At 42.8% G+C, this 17,462-nt stretch overlaps 1 protein-coding gene across 2 annotated transcripts in view; it reads right to left on the reverse strand.

The window, feature by feature from the left end:
• ARMC1 (armadillo repeat containing 1) overlaps positions 1–17,462 on the reverse strand; it is a 767,982-nt gene that overhangs the window by 213,096 nt on the left and 537,424 nt on the right. For both annotated transcript variants that reach the window (XM_044065455.1, XM_044065454.1), the window contains exon 3: positions 7,272–7,363. In XM_044065455.1, coding sequence (XP_043921390.1) covers positions 7,272–7,363 — 92 coding nt within the window. The remainder of the gene's footprint in view (positions 1–7,271; positions 7,364–17,462) is intronic.

The following is a 17,462-nucleotide window of genomic DNA, read 5'->3' on the forward strand; positions in this document are numbered from 1 at the left end:
TAGTGCAAGCTACATACAAGGAACCAGTGACTCTAGTACAGTCTCCAGTCTTAAAGGGGTTCCCAGTGGGAGTAGGTGTGCATCATGGCTCAGCTCTAACCCACTGCTGTTCATACAGGCGATAAACTACATTAGCAAACAGGTTAGGACAGAGCAAAAAAGTTGCTATATGTAGACGGTGTGGCATTATAGGCAGACTAAGAAAGAACTTCAGCAAAGGGTAAGGGAATGGAACGCAAAACTGAGGCACATGAGATGAAATGGAGTACTGATAACTTTTAGTTATGTACTCACCATAACTTTAGATGTATGGGATCCATCTCGCCTACATTCTGCACTGATGGGTTCGGAGCCGATCCTCTGCTCCGACTCGGCACGCTACTCTATAGAACAAAGTCTCTTATTGGCTGAGCTTCCCCTCATCCCATGATGCACCACAACTGCTTCCCCAGATCTTGTTTGTCCGCATACATGCACACACACATAGACTGCTAATATATCATACCAGGTATCTCAAGAGAGGAAACAGCTCAACTTGGACCGACCGGTCTCTTCTAGTCTCCGAGGCAGGGGGATGGAGGGAGGGTTATTAGGAATGTAGGCGAGATGGATCCCATACATCTAAAGTTATGGCGAGTACATAACTAAAAGATGTAATGTGATCCTATCTCGCCTACATTCTGCACTGATGGGACAGCGTCCCTAGCACCTAAATTTCCAGGTGGCTCACTGGAAAACACTCCTGAGGACCGTGGAGCCGAAGGAAGCTCGCCCCCGAGATGCCACATCCAATTTGTAATGAGAAATAAAGGTATGAGGAGAGGACCATGTAGCTGCCGCACAAATGTCACTAATAGAAAGCTGAGAATGAAAAGCTGTCGAAGTAGACATAGCCCTGGTAGAATGAGCTTTTACTGTAGTTCCAAGTTCTTTGTTAGAAACTGAGTAAATATGACTGATACAGTCTTTAATCCACTTAGCAATAGTGACTTTGGTGACGGCTTTGCCCAATTTATTGTCCGAAAAGGACACAAACAGTTGCTCTGACTTTCGAGCTTGGTGGGTCCTTATCCAAATAGAAGCGCAATTGTCTGTGGACATCCAAGCTGTGAAAAATGTATTCTGCCTTGTTTGAATACTTAGGGAAGAAGACTGGAAGTTCCAGTGATTGCTGCAAACAAAACTTAGAACAAACCTTAGGAATAAAGGATGGATTTGGTCTAAGGGATACTCTGTCCTTGTGAAAAACCAGATATGGTGGTTTGATACATAGAGCTTGTAGTTCTGAAACTCGCCTGGCTGACGTAATCACCACTAAAAAGGCAGTCTTCCAAGAAAGATATTTCAAATCACAGGTTGCTGCCGGCTCAAAGGGGGAAGAGGTCAAAGCCCCTAACACCAGATTAAGGCCCCACGGAGGAGCGGGATGAGAAATAGGGGGACGTAAAAGCCAAGTACCCTTCATGAAGGCCTTACACAACTTGTTGCTCATCAAAGGTGGTTCTTCATTCACATGGAAATTGGAAATAGCCGCCAATTGAACCTTTATGGTAGAGGCGGAACAACCTTGGTTAAACAGGGTAGCCAAAAACTTCAGGACCTCTGACACCGGGGCTGTCATAGGGTCTAAACCTCTGAGTTGGGACCAAATTGCAAATCTCTTCCATTTGCTGCTATACATTTTCTTAGTAGAAGTCTTGTGGGCCGAGGATAAAATATGCATGACTTCTGGATCCAAAGCATGGTTCCTGACTATGGTCGGAAGAGGAGTAGCCAAGCTGCTAACTTCAGCGAGTGAAGGGACTGATGTAGTAGTCCCGACTGGTGGGTCAAGAGATCCGGAGCTTGGTCCAGGAACCACGGACCCTCCAATGCATACTTGCGAAGGAAGGGAAACCATACTTGACGAGGCCAGTATGGGGCAAGAAGAATCATTTTGCTCCCCAAGCGAATCGCTTTCTGGATCACCTTGGGAAGGAGGGAAACCGGAGGGAAGGCGTATAGCAGACTGGTGGGCCAAGCTTGGACTAGGGCGTCCTTGGGGACCTCCCCCGGATTTGGGGTGAGAGAGAAGAACCGTTGACATTTGGCATTGAGGGGGGTTGCAAAAAGGTCGCAACAAGGAACTCCCCATCTCGCGAAAATCCGAGTTTCCACTTTGTCGTTCAAAGACCACTCGTGAGGGGAGAGAATAGTTCTGCTCAGTTTGTCGGCTATCACATTGGATCTCCCCGGAATATGTGTTGCTATCAGAAAACGTTTGGTTGCAATCGCCCAATCCCATACTCTCATGGCCTCTCTGCAAAGGGTGTATGATCTGGTCCCTCCTTGCTTGTTTAAGTACCAGACCACCGACATGTTGTCGGAGTGGATGGCAATCGTGCCCTGGGGGAGTTGAATGTGTAGTGCTTGCAATGAAAGAAGCACCACCCTCATTTCCAGGATATTGATATGGAGAAGACTCTCGTCGGCCTGCCACTTGCCTTGGACCGACCTGCCCAGGTAATGCCCCCCCACCCCGTCTGGGAGGCGTCCGTAGTCAAAGTGGCCGCTGGAGACGGTGGAACGAAGGGTCGACCCTGATTCAGGTTGGAGGAAAGGAGCCACCAACGAAGGTCCTGCTTGCATGTCTCCGTGATCAGGATGCAGTGATAGAGTGGGAGGTCCTGAAAAGACCACTGGGCCGATAGGAGCCACTGGAGTATCCTCATATGTAACCTTGCCAAGGGGACTAGGAGAACAGTGGCTGACATGGAACCTAACAGCTGTAGGACCATTCTCGCTGGGGCTCGACGTCTGCGAAGTAGCGCTTGAACTTGAGACTGCAGCGTTTCTATTCTTTCTGCGGGAAGATAAACCCGCATTTGTCTTGAGTCTATCTCTGCTCCGATAAACTGAATGCGCTGAGATGGCAGCAATACAGACTTTGCCCAATTGAAGGTAATTCCCAGGGAGTTGCCCAGAGAGATTGTGGCTGCTAGATTTTCCAAGAGTAGACGCCTGGAGGTGGCAGTTAGGAGCCAGTCGTCTAGGTATGGAAACGCTTGGAATCCTAGACTTCTCAGGTGACCAAACATTTGGTGAACACCCTGGGGGCTGTGGTGAGACCAAAGGGCAGTGCACGGAACTGGAAATGACTGTCTCCCAGGCTGAAGCACAAGTGTCTCCTGGACGCCTGATCTATCAGGATATGATAATAGGCGTCCTGGAGATCTACGGAGCACATCCAAACATCCTTCTCCAGCAGTGGGAGAATGGATTGCAAGGTGACCATCCGGAACTTGGACGTTTTTACTGATCGATTTAACTTGCTGAGATCCAAAATGGGTCTCAAGTCCCCAGTCTTTTTTGGCACCAAAAAGAATCTTGAGTAAGTCCCTAATCCGGTCTGGCCTGCGGGGACAGGTTGGATGACTCCTTTTTGAAGCAGCTTCGAAATTTCATTGGCTGCCAGATCCCATTGACTGGGTGGCGGGTCCGGGATTTTTTTGGATGGGGGGGGTGAAAAAAAGGGAATGGCGTAACCTCCGGCGATGATTCGGAGCACCCATTGGTCCTGAGTGATGTTTTCCCAGGCCTTTAGGTGCTTCGAGAAACGACCCCTGACTGGCTCCAGAGCTGCACAGTCGGGCACACCTTCAGGGATGCTGGAAGGTTGAGGAGCCACGAAAGGACTCGCGGTCTCTAGTGTTGCGGGGGCCTCCGCCGCCTCTGGGACGGCGTCTCCCTGAAAAATTTCCCCCTCCTTTGCCTCTAGAAGGGGGATCGCTCTGCTGCGAAGAGTAAGGCTTTTGAGATTTATGGAACCACATTTTCCCTCCTCTTCTAGCCTTGGGATAAGGCCTGAAGGGAGTGGAAAACCGTGCCCCTATGGCAGTTAAAGTCTTACCCTCTTGCTCGCAACGAGTCAAAGTGTCCTTTACCTTGGGTCCAAACAAAGAGGACCCATCAAAGGGGGCGTCGGCAAAGGAAGACTTAAAGGCCTCCGCAAAATGACACAGGCGGAGCCAGGCTTGTCTCCGTAGAGCAACGCCTGTTCCCGCCACTCTACTCGCTCCCTCGGCAGCATACGAGATGAGCCTCATGGACGAGTTCGATAATGACGATAAGGTAGCTAGCTGAGAGTTGACCGTCTGGGCCAACTGCTCAGGCAAATTACCCGAGAGGGTATCTGAAAGTTCCTTGATCAGATCCCTCTGAAGTCTCGTGAAGTGCGTCAGGTAATTCAGAGACCTTAATGTAAAGGTTGCTGAAGTCAGGGTGCGCTTGCCGTACCGATCCATGCTCCTAGACTCCTTATTAGGAGGATGGACGGACATTGAAGCCTCTGCCACATCTTGCTGGGTAGCAGATGCCACCACCAGAGCATCTACAGCCACACCTTTGGATAGATAATCCTTGTCAGGGGGAGCTGAAAGAAATTTGTTGGGGTGAGCTGGCACCGGCTCAACAGAATCAGGGTGTTCCCACTCCCTTCGAGAGATCAAATCGAGAAGCTCGTCGAAGGGCGGAGACACCCAGGAGGCGAAGGGCTGAGCCCCGAAGGCCTTGAGGAACACCGACTCGTCAGCAGAAGGGGGTTTGGACTGCCAGCCGCCTCATTGCTTTAGGATCTCCAAGATGTCCGCAAAGGAGACATCATCCGAGGACGACCTGGGGGACCCTTCTGCATCAAGATCGGTGTCCGAGGTGAGAGACTCGTCAGGGGAGTCGACATGCTTCCTCTTGCACAGTCTCTTCCTTGGAGGTTCCTCCGAAGACGCTTCTGAGGGACCTCCAGGAAGAAGGGAACCTCTGCTGGGAGTAACCTCAAGCCCCGGGGCTCCGCTGTCCTGAGACAGGGGGATTGCAAAGACACCAGTCTCCGTGCCCAGGGAAGGTGACCGTGAGATGGTGGAGGTGGCCCAGAGAAGATTTGGCCAGGGCACTCCTCATGGCCCCGAAGGCGGGACCCCCAGAATCCTGGGACGGTCCACCCCCCCAAGGTCACAACAGCAGTCGGAACTCCCGTGGCCGACGCACCGAGAGGGAGGCTCGTGACCGAAGGGATCGGTCCCGAAGCCTCCCCCCCAGGGCCGACCGAGGTGGTCCGCGTACCGAACTCCGACCCGAAGGGCAGAGTTGGAGTAAGGGTCGGAGCCGATGACCTCCACCGGTTCCACCAGCACTGACTCCAATGGCGCCGAGGTCATTGGAGGAGGAATCGAGACAACAGGGTGGGAGATCGGCTCCGAAGCCGACTGGGCCGGAGCAGAGACCAATTTCTGAAAAAACGGAGACTGGAAAAGCCTAGTAAGCACCCGGTCTATATCCGAATCGGACATCCTCGAAGACCTAGAAGATACCGATCGGGTCCAAGACTTCTCCGCCGGCTCCGAAGGACTGGGGGACCGGCTCCGAATGGTCTCTATGAATATCGGTTCAGAGGGAGACTCCACGACCATTGCAATTTCCCTCGGAGCAGAAGAGGACTTCGGCGCCAAAGGGGAAGAGTCTGACCGGGCAACTCTCTTCGGCTCCGAATACAGTGGAGCCGAAGAAGGTGACCCGCCTCTCGAAGCTCGAGCCGTTGACTCCGAAGCCAGAGGAGTCGAGACTGGAAGCATCGAGGCAGACCATTCCGCCCTCGGCTCCGAAGTCCGTGGAGCCGACGGAGAAGCCTGCCGAGATTTCTTTAAGGTCGGCTCCGACGGACTGGTCGGCGCCGACGATTTTTTCTTCCTAGCAGGTGAAGAGGAAGACAAAGCCTCCTCAAAGGAAGGAGTAATAAGCCCTTTTAAGATCAGTTTGTTTTTCCTCTCTTGGAGGACACGGGAGGAAAAGGCGTGGCAGGCGCTGCATGACTCCTGAAGATGTTTAGGGCCTAAGCAATACACACATAAGGAATGGTCGTTCGTAATGCACATCTTATAGTTGCACTTTGAGCACTTTTTAAAACCAGACGGCCTGTGTTCTTTGGACATGGTAAAGGCCTCCAATATACTTTCCCACGAAAGCTACTACGAAGAACTAACTACTACAAACAACTAACTACACTAAAAGCAAGGTCCCTCTAATTTAAACGGGATCGCTTGCCTGAAATAAAAGAACCTTACACAGCAAACACATGAACAAAAATTACCACAAGCGAGGGCTAGGCCCCTCTAACTTAAACGGGATCCTATCCCTCAAAAAAAAAGACTTCTACCACAGAAAAAAATCCAACAATCACAGACACGCAACAACGATAGCTGTTAAAACAGCTTTTGGGTCAAATAGAGAAATTTCTGACAGAAATTTATGAAAAAAGAGAAGCACTTAGCTCACCCAAGTCGAGACCACGTCTATGCTGTATAAGCGGCAAACGAGATCTGGGGAAGCAGTTGTGGTGCATCATGGGATGAGGGAAGCTCAGCCAATAAGAGACTTCGTTCTATAGTATAGCGTGCGGAGTCGGAGCCGAGGATCGGCTCCGAACCCATCAGTGCAGAATGTAGGCAAGATAGGATCACATTACATCTCAGTTTTAATAGCACCAAATGGGGGAAATCAGAAGCCGAAACTTGAGATAGAAGGGAAAAAAGTGGAACAGGTTAACAGCTTCAAGTATTTGGGAAGGGTGGAGGGATGTCTGTGCCATTTACCTCCAGTCTCTATGATTCTAGCTTTGACCTCCTCATTCAGAGTGTAAGGGATGGTGTATGACAAAAGAATGCCAAAGATGATGAAAAGTAAGGTGTTCATAACAGCTGTTGCGATCAGTACTACTGTATGCTACAGAAACATGGGCAGTAAAGGCAAAGCAATTGAGGAAGCGATGGATATAAAGTGCCTGAGACAGGCAGTTTGAAGCACACCATGGAACAAAGAAGTGAGGACATAACAGCAGAAGCCGAAATAGGTCCAACTGTAGAAAAGGTCAAAGAGAACAAATTATGATGGTTTGGGCACATGTGCAGGAAAGCAGAAGACAATCTGGTGAAGATGATTTGGGACAGATAGAAAGGAGGAAAGGGAAATGAGAGCAACAAGCAAAGAAGTGGAAGGACTGTGTGAGAGATGTGCAACACTCAGGCATGAGTGCCGAAGAAGGTAGGAAAGTGGCACTGAATAGGAAGAGAGGGCAACAAGTGCTATGACACCCTGACCCCATGTAGAAAATGGGGTCGATGATAATTATTCAGTCATATTACGCCTGAAGGTTTTTTTTTTTTTTTATTTCAATGGACTCCTTTCCCAGTCAAGCAAACACTGCAACACCAATTCAAATCAACAACTATAATTTAACTTACTTTTCTATCACATTCTGCAAACTGAGCATCATACCCAGTTCACCTTTCATTTTTTCTCTGTTTGCACGACATTCTGCCAGATAGCGGAGAGCCTACAATGAAAAAAATAATGCTGATTTTAACATTAATGGAAAAAGACACTTCAAACAAAATGCAGTCAAAACATAAAAACAGACTATAATACGATGTAGGCACCATGCATGATTCAAAGCGAGGGTGCACTTGTAGAGTCAGTGAACGAAGACTTCCTACACCACAGACCCATGCAATTCACAATTACAGAATTTTTGAAAAGTACAAAAGTGCAAGCTGAATAACACTATAAGCTATGTCATGGAGGCACTAAAAAGAAAATTGGTGAAATAATGCGTTGGATGTAATTCACTAAAAGAAAAATTTGTGCAGCATGTAACAGGGCCCTGAGCAATGTAGAAACAAACACCTACAAAATCATTCCAAATAAAATGAAGAGCAGAAGTGGTGTGCTGTACAGTAGAACACGGCTGGGTACCAAAATATACAGTACACACTTCACATAAAAATATCCCTGTTGCAACAAGCACTGGTATCAGACTACAAATGGTACACATGCACAGACATACAAATCCAGTAAACTACTCAGTTTAGCCAGCACACCCAGCAATAGTAGAAAGGTTTTTACATGGAGCATAGGTCCACTATTCAAAATGAGATGCAAACAAATGTTGGCACACAATCATGAGCAATGATGCAGAATCCTTGAATCACATTACATGTACACATGTAGCAGCAGCACAGTAACTGCTTTCTTTGTGCTGTGGATTGCATATGTATAACTTGACAAGGGAGGCCATGGCACAGTTCATCAGCAACAGTGAGCTATAGTTATGTAAGCTATACAGAAAGAGCAGTGTGCATTTACCTTTTCTTCATGTAAAACAATGCAAAGTATGCCTATAGAGCAAATAAAATGCAGTATACATAACGTTACACTGTGTACATTTGCAAGTTGTATACAGTTATTACAGGCCCAGTTCAGTCATTTTACAGGAAATACAATACCCAATCCAGTTTTACTGAAATTATACGCCTGGAACACAGCCTGGAGAAGCTACCATCAGACTGGGGTAAATAAAATGTATGTACTTAACATAAGGATAGATCCATGTTGTTTACATCCACACTCCTCAATGAATGGTTAACTTTGGATCTGATCACATTAGTCTTCGGCCATTCTGATATTTGGATGCAAGGCTCATCCCCTTAACTCAAAATAACCTGCTTCTTCATAGGTTCATACTAGGCTATCTGCCCTAGGGCATTTATAAGCCTAGCCAGAGTTGTGTGGCTTTCACCACCCCTTAGGTTGAAGAATACTATACCCATTAGTTTGCCGTGCCTCTGTCCAGCAGTGATACAAAGATGATCCCCGGGGTAAACCTACGATCTCCCATCCACTGGTCAAGATCCCTCTTGAACAGAGCCAGCGAGGTGCTCTGTCTCACATGGACCGGGATTCTGTTCCACAGCATAGGGAGTCTCTGGGTGATTAATCTGTCCCTCCAGCACGTCCTATTTATATCCATGTTGAGGTTTAAGTCTCTTGCTCTTGAGGCTCTGGTGGATTTGGATTTTTTGAGGTGGAGCATGTCCATTAATTCCGGGTTGGACATGGCCTTGTATGTCAGGCACAGGTCACCTCTGAGCAGACGGTATGCGACTGAATAGAGCTGGAGTTTCTTCAGTCGGGCAGTATATGACACTAGGTTACCTCAGGTAAAGTTTGCCCATTTCCTATACCTAGTATTACACCCCCCTCCAAAAGGAAATGTACATATATGTATACGTATGTATATACGAACACACACACGACTCCTGAAAACAGCACATGAAGAGAGCACGACCAGGTCATCAGTAAGTCAGTGCAGTCACTCCAAAAAAAGGGAATACAACAACTTGAAGGGGGATTGATGCAGACAACGCTGATCTTTTCATTAGGTTAAGTACATAACTTTTGGATCTGATGCAGTCTCCTCGGTCCATCATCAAAGAATAGTGCAAAGTCTCCAGCTACCATAAACCTTTGAAGGACTCGTGGAAGGATATTTTGGAGGACAACTGAACCAAAGGATGCTCTGGACCTAGACAGCAAGTCCAATTTGTAATGAGATATGAGGATATGGACATTAGACCAAGTAGCTGCTACACAAATGTCATCAATAGGCAATTTGGAGAAAAAAGCAGTTGAGTTGGCTACTGATCCAGTAGAATGAGCCTTAGGGTTATTGGGAAAAGGTGGTCCCTTCTCCATCTAAAGAAAAGAAATGTACTCGTATAGCCAATAAGAAACACTTACTCTGGACGCTCCTTTATCCAATTTTGCCAGTGAGGAGGACACAAACAACTCGTCAGTCTTTTTGATGTTCCTAGTGTGTAGCCAACAGAATCTGAGTTAGTACACATTCAAAAGATGCCCCGTATACATTCCCTTATTTAAAAGGTGGGGAAAGAAAACAGGAGACTGACACACTGGTTCGGTAATGATTCGGCTACCACTAATCCTCAAAAATTATGTTAAAAGCACCAGCAGTCACTCAAAACAAAAGTCCAAGGTGACCAAGGAAGCAGGAAACAAGCACTTTTAAAAACACTATTTATTGCACGAAACCACAGCACATAGAAATCCAAATTTTTTTTTTACCCAGTTTCCTGACAAGAAGATTAATTGCCATTACATTCATGGAACTTTCTAATGTGCAGGACCATGAATATTAGAACCTCAAAGAACACAGATATGGAGGTAAAAACTCCAAAAGGGTGTGTTCCGGACAAACAGTTAGTATCCAAATTAAGTAGCTAGTACAGCAAAATGATAGATAAAATGTCAAGTAATCAAAGTATTTCCACTTTAAGCTCTAAAACTCAGGCTTTTCATCGGTTAACACGCCGACTTCTTCAGAAATAAACGTAAAAACAATTTAAAACTCATCCACATGGTTTAAATACACCCTTGTAAAAAGTCACCCGATTCACCTCCTTAAATCAGCCCATTCAAATTCCACTTGATCTTCCGTTCAAAAATTTTGGTGTAATTGTTTGTCCTTGATAACCAGTCTGTGTGAACCAAAGTGAATACACTGACTCTTTTGACCTTATACATTGATGAACCAATATAGATAAATAATACAATGCTACGCGGTGTGTTTACACCACAAGGATAAAACCTCTGTTGGATTGCCTGGGTTAAAAAACACAATACAAAAACAATCGATAAAAAATGTATGTCCTAGCCGGCAACTCAGTAAAAATCCCAGCAGAAATATTCATAAACAACGTGTCATATCAAAGGTGGTAAAACATGGTATAACCCTACTAAGATATTCACTTGCATAATGAGTGTATGACTGTAAAATAGTAAACTAAAAGCTTACCCCAGTTGGTATTACATTCGGATACACGATCAAAACTGATACAACAATCGTATCAATCTTGGCTATTACAACTGCTGGTCAAAGAATATTAGATAACAGACTTTGCCGAAGTATCGCTGTACTGTGCACAAGCCTCTCTTAAGAAGAATCATGGTCTCCTTCCCTTGATTTAAAAATATAGTACTCCAGTTAAACAGTAAATAAATAAATAACCAGTTCCAAAAAAGTACATACTTTTGTCAATGGTAGTGATCAAGATAAAATAAAAAAATAAAAATAAAAAAGCTAAAACAACCTTGAAACTAGTTCCACCATTCTCTCTAGATAAAACAAACCCATCATCTACTCACTCAGTAAAACAAAACACTGGATATGAAGTAGTAAAACAAAAAGTGTTGGTACCGACAATAATTGAAAAATATTGGTACAAACAAATAGTATAAAATATACTGGAAAGACTATGAATGACTTGGTTATATAACCAACAAAGGTGACCAACCCATGCTAAATCTGTAATTATTCAGAATAAATCCAATCAAATAACAGTGAAAAAGAACAATGAAAAAATAATAACCCAGCTAATGAACACACTAATATTCTCTCGTACAGATGGTAAAATGTATATCATTCATGTTGAAATACAAGGCTTTATGGTTTTGTATTATAGAAAGTGGACTTGGCCAATCGGATAAAAAATGTAAATACTAATCCTTTATCTATTCAACTGTTTTAATTTAAGAACACTTGTTAAAGCCACGGAGCCATTGATGCCAGGTGTATGACACGTATCCAATCTTATTTGCCATACCAACTCTTTATATTCCAACAACAGGGATAAAGGCCCTCCCCTACCATCTGTTTTAACTGGTCTATTACATAAAACTGAAAAGTGTGATTTGGATTGTCCAAAATACGTTTGGCTAAAGCATTTTCCTTTTTACCTTTTCTCATGGCATATAGGTTTTCATAAACGCGTTCCTGTAATTTTCTGTCGGTCTTCCCGACGTAGAACGCTGCACAACAAGTGCATTGGGCTATATATACCACATGGGAACTAAGGCAATTATATCTACCCTTACAAAAATATGTAGAATCTCTTATTAGATGCCTACAGCCCGTCTTTATGTGCCTAAAATATCGGCACATATTACATTTAAACATGCCATCCTGAGAACTGAATGGCAATGTTTTCCTCTGTAAAATACCCTTAAGATTAGAACACCTTCTAAATATTATTTTTGGACATTCTACAATGGACTTATTTAAAGAATCATCTTGGAATATTAAATTCTAGTTTTTCAACATAATAGAAAATAATTCCTTGGCGTCCACACTAAAATGTCAAAACAAAACTGTTAAACATAGTTGTAGCTGGAACTCTAGTTGTACAGTTGGTCTCCTGTACTAAAGGATCTTGACTCAAAATAGGTATATAAAACCCAGATGTCCTCTAATCTGAACTTCTTCCACTAAATTGTTAATGAGGTCCTTAGGGTATCCCCTGTTTAAGAACAAACTGGACATGAAACAACATTCCTCCAAGAAATCACATTCTCTGGTTACCATACGGGCTGCCCTAACCAATTGGCCTTTGATGATGGACCTTTTTTGAGAAAATGGATGACAACTAGTAAAATGAACATAACTATTAGAAAAGGTCTCCTTTCTATATATCTTGGCTATAAAGCATCCATTTTCAAGGTCTTTCATCAAATCAATGTCCAGATAAGTTGCACTGTCGGTAGTATAACAATGGGTAAAGCTAAGAAAATTCAGAAGATGAATTAAACAACTCCATTAACTTGAGAGCTGTCTCGTTGTTACCATTCAGGATGATAAAAATATCATCCAAAAATCGGGTATATATACAGACTCCATAAATAGGGGATTGGGAAAGATGTAAGTTGCCTCCCAGTAGGCCATGACCAAAAAGTATAATACTGGTAGGGATTTCAAAATATATAATTTCTCTGACTTCCACTTTGATCAGAAGTTAGTAGACTTGCTGGCCAAAGGATTTTCCTTTGTCCCTTCTACACGTGCCGATTTAGCATCATCCATCATTGACCTTAAATTATTTGTTAGAAAATTAAATCTTCAGGTACTCTTGGGGAACTTCACTAGTGACAAAAGTGATTTTTTTATATCCAGTACCTATAAATCCACCTCTTCATCCAGCTTTCAATGTATTTGAGCAAGTTTGTGAACTGGATATGAGACATTTTAAATCAACCTGTTCGAAAGTAAAGGGAGCAATTTAATATTAGTAAGGAAGAAAAAGTATTGTTGGAGTCTTTAGCCAACTCTTCAGTGAGAGTCATGCAACCTGACAAGGGAGGAGGGTTAGTTGTGATGAATGAAGACGATTACTTTTAACAAAATGGAAATTATTCTCAGTAGTGATACCTATACAGAGATATCCAGGAATGAAGTAAATGAAGTATACATGGGTAATTCTCGAGTGTCAGGCTATTTCAGAGACATGTTTATTAATGGAACCATAGATTTATTTTTACCTAACTACATATTGTTACCGACTTATAGAATTCCTACCATTTTTGGATGTCCTAAGATCCACAAGGACTCCCGTGATCCACCTATGCGTCCATTAGTTAGTGGCAGAGGCAGTATTACTTATGCTTGTGCAAAAGTGGTCGATACCATCCTAAAGAGATATGTATCCAGTGAGCCCCAGATTTCTAAAGATTCTTGGTCTTTTCTTTCCAGGATTAATGGCATCACGTATAGCGAGGACAGTTATTTTTTAACTGTCGACGTGAAAGACCTTTATTCTTCCATTCCTCACTCAGTAGCCCTTGACTGGATTCCGGCTATGTTAACTCGAAAAAAAGCTCCAGTAAACGAAATTCAAATAGTCAGTGAATTATTAGATATAATTTTGACACACAATTATGTTTTTTTCAACAATAGATTTTTCCAACAGTTGATAGGGGTGCCCATGGGATCTCCATGTGGAGCTAGTGTAGCCAATTTGGTCATGGCATACTGGGAGGCAACTTGCATCTTTCCCAATCCCCTATTTATGGAGTCTGTCTCTATGTATACCCGATTTTTGGATGATATTTTTATCATCCTGAAGGGTAACAACGAGACAGCTCTCAAGTTAATGGAGGTGTTTAATTCATCTTCTGAATTTCTTAGCTTTACCCATTGTTATACTACCGACAGTGCAACTTATTTGGACATTGATTTGATGAAAGACCTTGAAAATGGATGCTTTATAGCTAAGATATACAGAAAGGAGACCTTTTCTAATAGTTATGTTCATTTTACTAGTTGTCATCCATTTTCTCAAAAAAGGTCCATCATCAAAGGCCAATTGGTTAGGGCAGCCTGTATGGTAACCAGAGAATGTGATTTCTTGGAGGAATGTTGTTTCATGTCCAGTTTGTTCTTAAACAGGGGATACCCTATGGACCTCATTAACAATTTAGTGGAAGAAGTTCAGATTAGGACATCTGGGTTTTCTGTACCTATTTTGAGTCAAGATCCCTTAGTACAGGAGACCAACTGTACAACTAGAGTTCCAGCTACAACTATGTTTAACAGTTTTGTTTTGACGTTTAGTATGGACGCCAAGGAATTATTTTCTATTATATTGAAAAACTGGAATTTAATATTCCAAGATGATTCTTTAAATAAGTCCATTGTAGAACGTCCAAAATAATATTTAGAAGGTGTTCTAACCTTAAGGGTATTTTACAGAGGAAAACATTACCATTCAGTGCTCGGGATGGCATGTTTAAATGTAATATGTGCCGATATTGTAGGCACATAGACGGGCTCTAGGCATCTAATAAGAGATTCTACATATTTTTGTAAGGGTAGATATAATTGCCTTAGTTCCCATGTGGTATATATAGCCCAATGCACTTGTGCAGCGTTCTACGTCGGGAAGACCGACAGAAAATTACAGGAACGCATTTATGAACACCTATATGCCATGAGAAAAGGTAAAAAGGAAAATGCTTTAGCCAAACATATTTTGGACAATCCAAATCACGCTTTTCCATTTTATGTAATAGACCAGGTTAAAACAGATGGTTGGGGAGGGCCTTTATCCCTGTTGTTGGAATATAGAGAGTTGGTATGGCAACTAAGATTGGATGCGTGTCGTACACCTGCCATCAATGGTTCCTTGGCTTTAACAAGTGTTCTTAAATCAAAACAGTTAAATAGATAAAGGATTAGTATTTACATTTTTTATCCAATTGGCCAAGTCCACTTTCTAAAATACAAAGCCATAAAGCCTTGTATTTCAACATGAATGATATACATTTTACCATCTGTACGACAGAATATTAATGTGTTCATTAGATGGGTTATTATTTTTTCACTGTTCTTTTTCACTGTTATTTGATTGGACTTATTCTGAATAATTACAGATTTAGCATGGGTTGGTCACCTTTGTTGGTTATATAACCAAGTCATTCATAGTCTTTCCAGTATATTTTATACTATTTGTTTGTACCAGCATTTTTCAATTATTGTTAGTACCAACATTTTTTGTTTACCAATCATTAGCGGACCGGAGTTCTGCTGTGGCGACCCCTAACCAGGAAAAGCCGAAAGACACAACAACAACCTCATATCCAGTGTTTTGTTTTACTGGGTGAGTAGATTATGGCGGAACTAGTTTCAAGGTTGTTTTAGCTTTTTTAATTTTTATTTTTTTATTTTATCTTGATCGCTACCATTGACAAAGTATGTATTTTTTGGAACTGGTTATTTATTTATTTACTGTTTAACTGGAGTACTGTATTTTAAAAAAAAGGGGAGGAGACCTTGATTCTTCTTACGAGAGGCTTGTGCACAGTACAGCGATACTTCGGCAAAGTCTGTTATCTAATATTCTTTGACCAGCAGTTGTTGTAATAGCCAAGATTGATACGATTGTTCTATCAGTTTTGGTCGTGTATCCGAATGTAATACCCACTGGGGTAAGCTTTTAGTTGTTTACTATTTTACAATCATACATTCATTATTTAAGTGAATATCTTAGTAGGGTTATACTATGTTTTACCGACTTTGATATGACACGTTGTTTATGAATATTTCTACTAGGATTTTTACTGAGTTGCCGGCTAGGATATATATTTATCGATTGTTTTTGTACTGTGCTTTTTAACCCAGGTAATCCAACAGAGGTTTTATCCTTGCAGTGTAAATCACACCGCGTAGCATTGTATTATTATTTATCTATATTGGTTCATCAATGTATAAGGTCAAAAGAGTCAGTGTATTTACTTTGGTACACACCGACTGGTTATTAAGGACGAACAATTATACCAAAATTTTTGAACAGAAGATCAAGTGGAATTTGAATGGGCTGATTTAAGGAGGTGAATCAGGTGACTTTTTACGAGGATGTATTTAAACCATGTGGTTGAGTTTTAAATCGTTTTTACGTTTATTTCTGAAGAAGCCGGTGTGTTAGCCGACGAAAAGCCTGAGTTTTAGAGCTTAAATAAAGTGGAAATACTTTGATTACTTGACATTTGAACTATCATTTTGCTGTACTAGCTACTGCATTTGGTTACTAATACCTGCTGGTCCGGAATGCACCCTTTTGGAGTTTTTATACAGATATGGAGGTGTCAGACGTCTGAAGATGAAATACAGAAGCATACTTTGCTCCCAAGAAAGGTTTCTTGAGGTGTAAAGGGAAGGACAGCAATACCATATCCAGCACTGGCATTACTTCTGATCTCCTTTTCTTCCAGCGCAAGTTTGACTGTAGTCTCAAAGAGAAATTCAGTCCACATCTGATGAAGTAATTTCAGAAACATTAATGTGCATTGGGATTTCTTTGCGCTGTGGTTTCATGCAATAAATCATGTTTTTAAAAGTGCTCGTTTCCTGCTGCCTTGGGCACACTGGACTTTTGATTCTGATACCGCCTTATATTGAAAAGAGGCATTTGTTCTCAATGGACTCAAAATTTGTGGAAAACCAGGAAGGAGTTTTACAAGAAAGGGAGAGAAGTTCAGAAATAATGAGTGTGGAAGTAAAGTACAGTTGTGTACACTTACCATAAATGTAGATGTTAGAGTATATTCATTGTTGCAGTCATTACATTTGGGTTATCTGCTTGCAGGTAGCCCTCAGTCGGCCTGATTATCAAAGTCTTGGGTCCTGCGTCAGTTGCTGTCATCTTCCATGACGTCAGGTAGGTCAGGGGTATAAAGCATGCAGCCAACGCCATTACATCAGTTTTTCTTGCCCCAGATGTCAGGTGCCCCCATAATGGGAAGCAATTATATACAAGGTTACACCTGCAACAAAAAGCAAATACACCAGAAAGCTTAAGTATAGTAAACAAGAGAAGAGATACAGCCAAAAGAAGTCAGGAAGCTGGAGGGAGGGTAACCAGGACTGCAACAGTGAATACACTCTAACATCTACATTTATGGTAAGTGTACAAAATTGTACTATGTTCTTAGTGTTTCACTGTTGCAGTCATTACATTTGGGTAGATTCCCAAAGCAAAGGCAGGGAGGAGGCAATTACTGAGCATTAGGTCCAGCTAATTAGGACCTGCAAGACTGCAGTGGCAAAACCAGCTCTGGATTTAGAAAAAAATGGCAAGTGGTAATGCTTGGTGAAGGTATGTACAGAACTCCAGGTAGCAGCTTCTAGGATGTCCCTGGTAGGAACACCTCTGAGAAAGGCTGTAGAAGTAGATGCAGCCCTGGTGGAATGGGGTCTTATCCCCTGTGGGGTAGGTTTTCCATGGTGCTTATAGGAGAAAAGAACGCAA

This window comes from Protopterus annectens, chromosome 3.part0 (assembly GCF_019279795.1).
Source record: "Protopterus annectens isolate FY-2018-M chromosome 3.part0, PAN1.0, whole genome shotgun sequence".
NCBI classification, from domain to species: Eukaryota; Metazoa; Chordata; order Ceratodontiformes; family Protopteridae; genus Protopterus; species Protopterus annectens.